Genomic DNA, 10,873 nt, shown 5'->3' on the forward strand with positions numbered 1-10,873 from the left:
CTCGCCCTTTGCTTGAAAATCAGACCTTTTGGGACTCATCTGGACTTAAAATTCCTCACAGTTTCAACCTATGTGACCATGACAGAATGCTAAAAAAAGTTCTATCCACCTAAGTGATAAACTTTTATAGAAAAGACTCAGAAGATCAGGCAAATCAGATTGATTCTGGAAAAATATTCTTAGAATCAGATGAGATTTTCATAGAATGTTCTAAACATTACAATGACCTGCAAGTTATGGTTTTTAGATCAAAATTCTAGTCATTAGTGCTAAAATCGAGGTCCAAAAGTTTGGACCAAGATTAGCTTTAATCTTCCCAAAGGGACAAATTGTTGATAATGAATTTAGTATTAGGCTCTAGAAAATTCCATTGCAGATCCAACAGTTTGAGAATCAGCTTGATCCGACATAGTTTGGCCTTCGAACGGACTCCTGGAAGCTCGAAAACCTTGAAAATAAACTAAGGGTAGGGTAGTAATTTGCCCTGATTGGTATCGATCTCCCTAGCATCAGTACTGATCCTATGCTCACTGGTACCGCTAAAGGCCTACTGAGCATCCTTCGCTGGTATCAGCACTGACATGCTCGATACTAACTAGCTCGGGCTCAGCCTATAAATAAGGTACTCCCCCCTCATTTTCGCTACCTCTTGTTGCTTGATTGAGTGCTTCTCAAACTTCAATGATTCTATCCCTCCCTTTTAAACAATTCTAAGGCCCTAAAGTCCAACTTTGCTCTCTTCCTTAGTTGAGCCAAGGCCTAACTTAGTATTCAAAAGCCTATCATTTCGACTTTCACTTACACTTCGGTCTTCCTTAGACCAAAGCTAAATATAATATAATATTATAAGACTTAATTTGGTTTCTCATGCCCTACCTTTGCTTTATTGGAGAAAGACTCAACCTCTTTGGTTGTTTAATCAACGTGGAGCTTTGTAACCAAACACTTACGCCCCCGACCTTCAAACCCCTCGACCTAGGGTATAATCACTCAAACTTAATCATTATTGATTAAACCTAGTCCATTTGATGTTTTATAGACTGTCAAGCCGATCCGTCCGGCACTCAAAATGCTCTAAGCCTGGTTTATCCGGTGCACAACACAAAATAAGTTTTCAACTAAAGCCCAGTCTGCCCGACAACCTAGGTTCGATTCGTCCGGCATCTTGTAAGCCCACTCTAAGAGTGGCACCTTCAAAGTCCTACAATCCTCATCGATGGTAGAACTTCATGCGCCCTGTCCTCATATAAACAAGTTACGAAGGCATGCCTATAGATTTCAGCCTAGGTAGCGGGCCTCTGACTGAACTAACTAGTTGAAATCTAGGGGGATGTGTCGTATGACCCAGAATCAACGATAAAAGGGGCTAGAGTCAAGCTCCCCTCTGAATCACACACTTTTCAATTATGCTTTTAATGCTTTGTCTATAATTTTCATGCATTATAAGTATCCTCATGCATCAATATCACTGTCATTCATGTAAAACAATATTTTAATTTCTCATTAAGTACCTAAACCGTTGATTAAAATCAAAAGAAGCTAAAATCCTAATCCTCAAACCCAATGATTCAAGGCTACTGCATTTTATTCTAAAAGGCAAACTGAAAATGGAGTCCATCACGGGCTTTTTTCCTTAATCTATTCCCCAAAAATAAAAATGAATTAAGGCGATGACTCTAAACACATCACACACTATAAAAGTGCTCCAAAGAGCCAACTCGACACACTTAAGCGCTAAACCGAGCCATAATATAATATAATCAACAAACAAAAAAGGAACCGTAAGGAGTTCCTCCCAATTTTCATGACAAATCGACCAATGGGCCTGTTTGGATTGACTCTATGCTTTAGATCTTTCTCATGGCACTCGGAAGGGGGCTCACAGCCAAACGGATCGAGCTTAAAGCATGCTAAATGCCAGATGGATCGGGCTTGACAATTTATAAAGTGCCAAATAGACCGATCTTTAATTAATAAAGTTCGAGTTTAGAGACTATACCTTAGGTATGCTTGGGGTCGGTGGTCAGGTTGTGCCTGCGTGCGACTTTGAAATTCCACGATTCGCCTTCTTGATCAAGGTGATTGAGTCTTGCTCCAAAAGAATGCTAAGGATGGGTACGAGGGCCCGATTAAGTCTTCAATAAGATATTTATATAGCTTTGGTCCAAGGAAGACCAAGGGGATCGACTTTTGAGAGCTAAGTCGGGCTTTAACTCTGTTTTAGTACCGGCCCCGAGCGACCCAAAAAACATCTCTTTTTATTTTTGATGGAAAATGATTTTACTTTGAACAGTGGTGACAAAACATTTTATTGAATGCGATGCCGATAAATCAGTCTTATAAAACATTTTGAGTCGCCACCCATTATTTCGGCAATGGGACCGTTTCCAATTTTATTTTATAAAAAGTGACTCCATTTTAAACCCAATTTTATTTAAGGCCAAACTATTTAAAAAAGACTGGTCAGGCGCACCAATGCGATTCTGGGTAAGGAAATTGGATACGTTGGCCCGTTGGAAGCCGACGCCCGGAAAAACCGGTCTCTTTTAACCTACGATTTCTAATTTATTTTAGTTAGAAAAGCCAAATTATTTATTTATTTAAACCCAACCCGAATGAATCGAACTGAGTTCTTATATGAAAAATTAATTAATCATCCCAATCAAACTCAATCATCGCATCCATAATCATCCAAATCATCCAAACCAAAGCAATTAAATCAAATAAATAAAAGACTCGCTTTTGCCTTATGGTTCAAGGCGGGCTACAAACCGAACCTAAAAATACATTCTACCCGATTCAAAATTTAAATCCAAAAACCAAAAACCCAAAATCATGCATAATTACATTTTAATATTCTAAACTTAATTAAATTGCAGCCTGTTCATAATTGGTGATTTTCGGATTTATTGGAAAAATTAAACTTTATTTTGTACAAAATTTATTATTTTTGAAAGGACAAAAATCGTTTCTGGAACCCTAGAATAGTTGCGTTGGAAGAACAGTTGCGTGACGGATCCGATAGCTGCGTGGCGCAGTTGTTCATAATTCAGAAAATAGAGTACTGGGCATGAAAAATAAGGACATGAACAGTTCCGTCACGCATATGCCAGATTCATTACGGATCCATTAGTTGCGTGACGCAACTGTTCTGGGTAAAGAAACAACATTTTGGACATGAACAGCTTCGTCACGCATCTGCCAGTCCCGTTGCGGATCTACTGGCTGCTTGACATAGCTGCTCTGGTCCGAGCTCTGTTTTAAATTGTTTGTTTAGGTCATTTTTTTATTTAAATATATTTTAAGACAACCTCGAATGACTAAAAACGAACAGAATACAGTTTAGTTAAGATTAAACTACTAAAACAATAATAAAATAAATAATCAATGAATAAAAGTATCAAAAAGTGTAGAGGAATTACCTAATCCTCAGATTGAGGATTGTAAACGGCTTAAATGCCGTAACGAACGATGGTTAAGGCGATCCAGAAGCTTTGTCGACAAGGATTTAAACACTCGTTTCTTTTCTCTCTTGATTTTCTCTTTTTTTTTATGGTTTGATTCACCTAAAATTGATATCTAATAGCAATTTTCCTTCAAATGAACTCAAAAGAGCTTCTGGAGGAAAATATGGCCGCACAATATGTTTTTAGTGTTTTTAAAAATCGTCCTCCAAAAGTTAGAAAAGGATATATTTATAGAAGTAGGGCAACAGAGCATAGCTGCGTCACGCAGCTTACAGCTGCATGATGGATCTAATCAGTCGCGTGATGCAGCTCACTTATTGTACCACATCCTCGTATCATCATTGGATCAGGCGGGGGCTTAAAGACACGCGTCAATAGTTTGCCCCCCACTTTATCATTAATTGTGTAAACTATTAATGTTAAAGTGGCTCATTGACGTGCCTTCAACCTTGGATTGAATGAAGTAGCTGTCTTGATCATCTGGTCAAGTCCAAAGCTCAGTCTGATCGGCTTTGTTGGCTCCAGTCGAATCGATAATGATCTCCAAAACTCGGTCTGATTGGTTTTGAAGATACGTCCTCAGCTCAGTTTAATCGGCTTCAGAGGGTTTGGTATAGAGATTGTCTTGATAAGCTTCGCAGTGCACCATCACTAATCAAGAAAAGGATCCAAGCAGCTTCGCAATACACCATCACTGCTTGGTGGGATTTGAGTCAGCTTCGAAAAACCATCACTAACTCGATTAGGGATTCCAAAGCTCAGTTTGATCGGCTTTGTTGTCCACCTCCTCAGCTTGGTTTAATCTGCTTTAGAGGATTTGAATTGACCTGAAGGCTCCAGTCGGACTACATCAGCGTTCTAAGCATCAACGGTCATCTGGCCACGTCCAAGTTTCTGTTGAGATCATCTGGCCATGAACAAAGCTCAGTTTGATCAGCTTTGTTGGCTCCAATCGGATCTATGATCATCTCCAAAGCTCGGCTTGATTGGCTTTGAAGTCACCTCCGAAGCTCGGTTTGATTGGCTCGAAGGATTTGAATTGACCTGAAGGCTCCAGTCGGACTACATCAGCATTCTAAGCATCAGTGGTCATCTGGCCACATCCAAGTTTCTATTGAAAAGAGCGATTTCTGTGTACAAACAGATCTCGCCTTGTCCTGATCAACTTTGCAATACACCATCACTTAATCAGGATTGGAATACAAACAGCTTCGCAATGCACCATCAATGCTCGGTGGGATTAAACGACTTTGAGAAAATCATCACCGGTTGACCTGAAAATATTTTCAAGAGGAAAGAAAGAGTAATTTTTGTGTACAAATAGATCTCGCCTTTATTAAATGTTGGAGCATCACATGCCCCCATGCATCAATAATCATAAACTTTGAAATTTAAAATTTTGCATCAGGGCAAAAGATTTTATTTTTGCCCCCAGTCTGGAATTTCGTCCCAGGACCAAAAATATTATGTTTTAAGCAAACCTTGAAAACTTTATTCTTTTTAACCATTGCAAAAAATTTTGAAATTTTAGCAAAAATTTTGTTAAATTTTCCTAGTCCTAAGTTTTCAGGTATACCCTTCCTGATGCGGTGTTGAAAGAAAAACTTACCTGAGGGTATTTGATGATTTTGATGATTTTGCCCCATGTGTGGCGAGTAGATGGAATTTATTGAAGTATACGAGCCGCACACCGACTCCAAATTGCCTAAATAAGCCGACTTGGGCTTTGATGGATTCTTGGTGGGCTCGAGCCCATTAACCCTTTTCCTTTATAAATAACCTTTTGTTTTTCATTCTTTTTTACATCCGGTACGTGGCCTATTCAATTTCTTTCGGTACCGGGCTCCGATTTTTCGATTCAACACAATACCGATGCGATGCGCGGTTTCCAGAGTGAGGTAAGTGAATTAGGCTCGAATTTCTTGCTTTTTATGTTGTTCTGGGTGATTTTTGAATGTATATTTGCGGTCTTTATGCTGTCTATTCGTCGACAGTGGCATCACACAGGAGAGAGTTGCGTGACGCAGCTTTTCTCTTGTGAACAGTTGCGTGACGCATCTGTTCAAAACTGCGCGACCCCTCTATTTCTGAACTTTGATTTTGATCCTTTTGCGCATCTTGATACCTTATTTGCTGCCTTGGAATGTGATGCCATGTTGAATCGGGCTGATTTAGACCCTGTAAACTCATAAAAAGCACAGGAATGGGTAGATTGTTGTTAGGTTTTCTCTCTTACCTTTCAACAGATGCATCACGCAACTGTTCCTTGGAAGAACAGTTCCGTGACGCAGCCGTGAGCTAGGGATGTAGCTCCTTGGTAAGCTGCGTGGCGCAGCACTACAGTTGCGTGACGCGACTGTGTCTGACCAGAAACTTGAATGTTTTATTTCCTGCAATTAAAAATAAATAACTGTTAGCCTAACCTTTTTATTTAAATCTCTTACCTAGGTCGATTTGAGCATGGCCCGAGCTGGCGGATCTTCTACTGATGCCTCTGCCTCTAGGGCTTTCAGAAATCAAGTCTCATCCGTTGTTCAATCACTCCCCGATGACCTATGGGGGATCCATCCCATGAATCAACTAGCTTGGCTGAAATACTTCAAAGACATGAAGCCTGATCATGGTTTCTTATCCTGGCTCGTAAGGCACTTTAATCCCAACACTATGGTTTTTTGATTGGAAGATTTAGAAGTGACTCCGACCTGTGAGGAGAAGTGCGCCGTAATGGGTCACTACCCTGAACAGGATGAAAGTCCAGCTTTGCCCCTAGGCCCAAGATATGATCTGATTGAGGTTGCTGCTCTATGTCCGGTTTACCTTCCTGGTGGAATAGATCCAGGTCAAGGTCTTCCCTTAGAGCCTTTCCTGAATAGGGTTCTGTCCATGGATGCGAACCCTTCTTGGGTTCGGGCTTGTTGTTTCCTATTGCTGAACATGTATGCCATGAAAAATCGCTGACCTGGAATTGGAGATTTTCGACTACTGACCGTCGTCCGAGACATTCAAGTGTATCGTCGTACAATCTTCATGATGATCATGGGAGAGACCATGTGCTGGGTTAGGGACATTGCCCTTCAGATCACCAACTTCAATGTTCACCATCGAGGTTGCCCGATGTTACTGTAAGCCTGGGCTTTAGATAAACTGAGCTTGATTTCTCCGGTCCCAGCTCGTTCAATCCCAACATATGGTCCTGCCAATTTTCGCACTCGCTCTCGAGGACACTTTGATTTTGGAGATCACCCCGTGATTCGGTGGACTTGCCCTTGGTGGAGGATTCGACTGGTCACTGCTGGGAGCATGAACCTCAATTATGTGCTATATGCCAGTCTTGATCATTCCATGGTCTACTTTCCAGACAGAATCAACCGCCAGTATGGTGTCATTCAGCGCGTTCCTAGAGTCCATAACTTCGAAAGTGGTCCCATGACGCAGAGTCTGTTGACCAACTTAGCTGATCGTTGGCGGAATCGGAACACCTGGTACATGGGTCAGGGGGTGATACATGACACTGTGACACCCGGGTATGCTGATTGGTTTTATTCCGAGTGACGAAACGGGGTCTTGGAGGGGTCGATATTTGATGGTCCAACCAGTGTGATGACTGTTGCTACTCTCACTTTCTCTTTTTTTTTTCTTTTTTTTTTTTTGTAGCTCCTTTGAGCACATTACAGTATTATTTACATTTCTTTTATAGTATTATTTACATTTTGATTTGAGATTTCACTTTATTCCTGCATAAAGAAAACAAAACCACAGAAATGAAAAAGTGAGGCATCCCACCCACTTGCGAGAGTGGTCCACCTTGTTAATGCGGGCATAAATGCCCATCCACATTATTCCAAAATTGACAAAAGACAATAAAACGAAAGCTAAGAAAAACCACAGAAACAAAAAGGATTTACATTTTTGAAAAAAATGGGGTGACCATTTTATCACCTGCAACACTCAGAAAGAGATAAAATATGCAACTCCCTCATGTATGCATGAACCTATTTAAGCGCTAAGGATTTTATTCATGGTTTTTTTTTATCGATCCTTCCAAGGAAACCACCGAGAAAATAACATTTGACCTCCTGATCGTCGTCTAAAAGAATCCAACACTCAGGCAGGACCAATAGCCGAGCATCATTAAAACAAATGAGCAAATGCTGACCAAGTATGCGGAGAGGAAGGTCTTGTGATCATACCCCAGAAACAAAAGGGAAGAAGAATTTGAAAATCAAGCTATTTATTGATCTTACTTCTTTCAACATCATACAGAAGTAAAGAGAAACTACTTTAATACAATAGTCGTTCATTCTAACTACTCATTCGCCTATTCTCCTTCTAGTCAGGTTGACGGCATTGAGCAACAAGTCGCAAGTATGTCACAAATGCATGGCATAGATTTCCCATTTAAACTAAGCACCATGCGTTAATCTCAAAAAAAAAATTTTTTTTTAAACTCTTACTTTTGCCTAGGCTGCCCTTTACGGTTTTTCAACCTAACGAGCCCATTTCCTACCTAGGTCGCCCTTTCGGGTTTTCAACCTAGTCTTTTTTTTTTTTTGATCGAAATCATCATCTCAGACATAAAACCTTTTCATCTGGTCTTGATTAACGATCCGATTAAAAGGATTTCCTTCCGTAGTGACCAACAGTTTCTGAATTCTGAACAGTCCATGCCAGTTGGGTTTGAATTTCCCTCCAGGATGACTCTAGGCTTCGTGGTCTAACAATCTGACCAACACTAAATCTCCATTTTTCAAAGCCCTTGGATGTACCCGCTTATTGTAGAAACGAGTAATCCTTCTCTTTCTCATTTGGTCCTGGAATCTAGCATTCAATCTTCTACCATCTAAAAATGCCAGATCTTCATATCTTTTCTTGACCCACTCTTCTTCGGTCAGACTAGCCTCCACAAGAACCCTAAGTGACTTCTTTTCGAGTTTTACTGGTAACACTGCCTCCATTCCATATACAAGCTCGAAAGGAGAAGCTCCATTCACTGATTTGGAGGTAGTTCGATGACCCCAGAGTGCGAAAGGAAGTTTCTCAGCCCAGCTTCTATACTTCTCGCACATTTTGGCCAGGATTTTCTTAATCTCTTTATTGGCGGCTTCCACTGCACCATTAGCTTGAGGCCGATAAGGAGAAGAATGATGATGCTCAACCTTATATCTGTATAACAATTGACTGACGTTTGCTTGGAAGTGAGAACCATTGTCTGTAACTATGTGATGAGGAACACCATAGCGACAGAAAATGTTCTGCTCAATAAATCTAGCCACTTGTTTGGCAGTCAGAGTTTTGTAGGACTGAGCTTCAATCCATCTGGAAAAGTAGTCCACAGCGACTAAGATATACTGATGACCATTTGATGCTGCCGGCGTGATCTTGCCAATAATATCTATACCCCAGATTGAAAAAGGCCAAGACGGAGTTGTGGGATGGAGTTCAACAGCAGGCAAATGATTTTTGTTATCGTGGTACTGGCAGGCTTTACAGTGACGAACATAGCTGACACAGTCACCTTCCATCTGCACCTATAAGTAGCCTTGCCTCATAATCTTTCTGGCCAAACTCATGCCACTCAAATGAGTACCATAGACTCCCTCATAGATCTTCTTCATTATCTCTTCTCCTTCCTTCTTGCCTATGCATCTTAGAAGCATTCCATCCCAAGCTCTCCTATACAGTTCACCATCGGCTAGGACATACTTCAAAGCCATCTTTCTTATAATCGATCGGTCTTCTTTTGTTGCATCATTAGAAAAGGTTCCATCTTTCATGTACTGCAAAATATCCGTAAACCAAGGTTCTTCCTCTGACTCAACCTGATTCACAAAATGTTCTTCATAGCATGGCATATTTGCTGTGGTAATGATAAATGGTTTCTTTGGGACCTTACTCAAATCTTGCCATGCTGAGGCTAGGTTTGCCAAAGCATCCGGGATTCTGTTTTGAGTTCTACCTATGTGGGTAAAAGTGATCTTGTCAAAGAGTGCTGCTTTCTTTAACAAGTACTCAACATAGGGCTTTAGCCTATCTTCCTCAACTTTCCATCTCTCATTGGCATGTTCAATAACCAACAATGAGTCTCCTATCACCTTAACCTCCTTAGCGCCTATTGCAGGAAGAGACTCGATTCCCATAATACATGCTTCGTATTCTGCCATATTGTTGGTGACTGGGAACAACAACCTTTTGCACATTGTTGTCACCTCGCCATTGGGCGCCTTTATCACAATACCAGCTCCAGCTCCATTTCTATTGGCTGATCTGTCAAAGTATAGTTTCCAGACCCCTGTTTCAACACATAGCAAATGTTCGTCTGGAAATTCTAGCTCCCATGGTTCATCATCTGTAATGGGATTCTCCGCTAGGAATTCTGCAACAACCCGACCTTTGACCATCTTCTTTGTGACAAACTCCGCATCTACATTGGACATCTGAATTAACCATTTGGACAACCGTCCTTCTAGAGTAGGTGTTTTCTGAAGATACTTCATAGGATCAATTTTAGAAACAAAGGTGACCCTGAAAGAATCAAAATAAGGCCTCAACTTCTTGATCGACCACACCACTGCCATACATGTCTTCTCTATCAAATTATATTTCTCCTCAATAGGCAGTAATTTCTTACTGATATAATAGATGGCCTTTTCTACTCCGGTAGCATCTAGCTGTGCTAACATGTCTCCAACTCCTGCATCCTCTACAGACAAGTACAGAATCAAGGGTTCTCCTGGTCTAGGAGAACTTAACACTGGTGGATTCATCAAGTACCCCTTTATATGATTAAAGGCTTTCTGACAATCCTCGTTCCATCTGACCGGCTGGTTCTTCCTAAGCAACTTGAAGATTGGAGCACAGGTAATAGATAATCTGGAAATGAACCTACTGATATACTGGGTCTTCTCTAAGAAGCTTCTCACCTGACGTTCTGTTTTTGAGGACTCCATGTCTTGAATGGCTTTTATTTTATCCGAGTCGATCTCAATCCCGTTAGGTCCCACAACAAATCCTAATAATTTCCCCTTCATTACTCCAAATATGCACTTTTTGGGATTGAGTCTTAAATTGTATTGTTTAACCCTCGTGAAGAACTTTTCCAACATCTTTGTATGTTCTTCTTATGTTTTTGTCATGATCACCATATCATCCACATATACCTCCAATCCTTTATGCATCATATCATGAAACAAGGTTGTAGCCATTCTCTAATATGTTGCTCCGGCATTCTTCAACCCAAACGGCATCACCCTATAATAGAAGGTCCCAAAATCGGTAGTGAAGGCGGTCTTGTGCTTGTCAACTAAAGCCATCAGGATTTGGTTGTACCTAGAGAATCCGTCCATAATGGAATAACATCCCATTCCTGCAGCACTGTTGATCAGAACATCTATATGTGGAAGTGGGAA

At 40.7% G+C, this 10,873-nt stretch overlaps 1 protein-coding gene across 1 annotated transcript; it reads right to left on the reverse strand.

The window, feature by feature from the left end:
• Positions 1–7,190: 7,190 nt before the first annotated feature.
• On the reverse strand, positions 7,191–10,495 carry LOC149496936 (uncharacterized). Its single transcript, XM_089719968.1, has 4 exons — positions 9,989–10,495; positions 9,482–9,901; positions 9,055–9,244; positions 7,191–7,201 (listed from the first exon to the last, which is right to left on the reverse strand). Exons 1-4 carry the CDS (start codon positions 10,493–10,495, stop codon positions 7,191–7,193), a joined length of 1,128 nt encoding a protein of 375 aa, XP_089576094.1.
• Positions 10,496–10,873: the final 378 nt, after the last annotated feature.

This window comes from Jatropha curcas, chromosome 4, assembly GCF_041381405.1.
Source record: "Jatropha curcas cultivar XTBG-Jc1 chromosome 4, XTBG_Jcur_1.0, whole genome shotgun sequence".
In the NCBI taxonomy this organism is placed as follows: Eukaryota; Viridiplantae; Streptophyta; class Magnoliopsida; order Malpighiales; family Euphorbiaceae; genus Jatropha; species Jatropha curcas.

Excerpts from the sequence above, each read along its gene's own strand:
- LOC149496936 (XM_089719968.1), bottom strand. The coding sequence starts at position 10,495 with ATGAAGGGGAAATTATTAGGATTTGTTGTGGGACCTAACGGGATTGAG. Across the intron at positions 9,902-9,988 it reads CTTATTTTGATTCTTTCAGG|ATGTCCAATGTAGATGCGGA; the intron begins GTCACCTTTGTT and ends TGGTTAATTCAG. Across the intron at positions 9,245-9,481 it reads AAGATAGGCTAAAGCCCTAT|TACATGAAAGATGGAACCTT; the intron begins GTTGAGTACTTG and ends GATATTTTGCAG.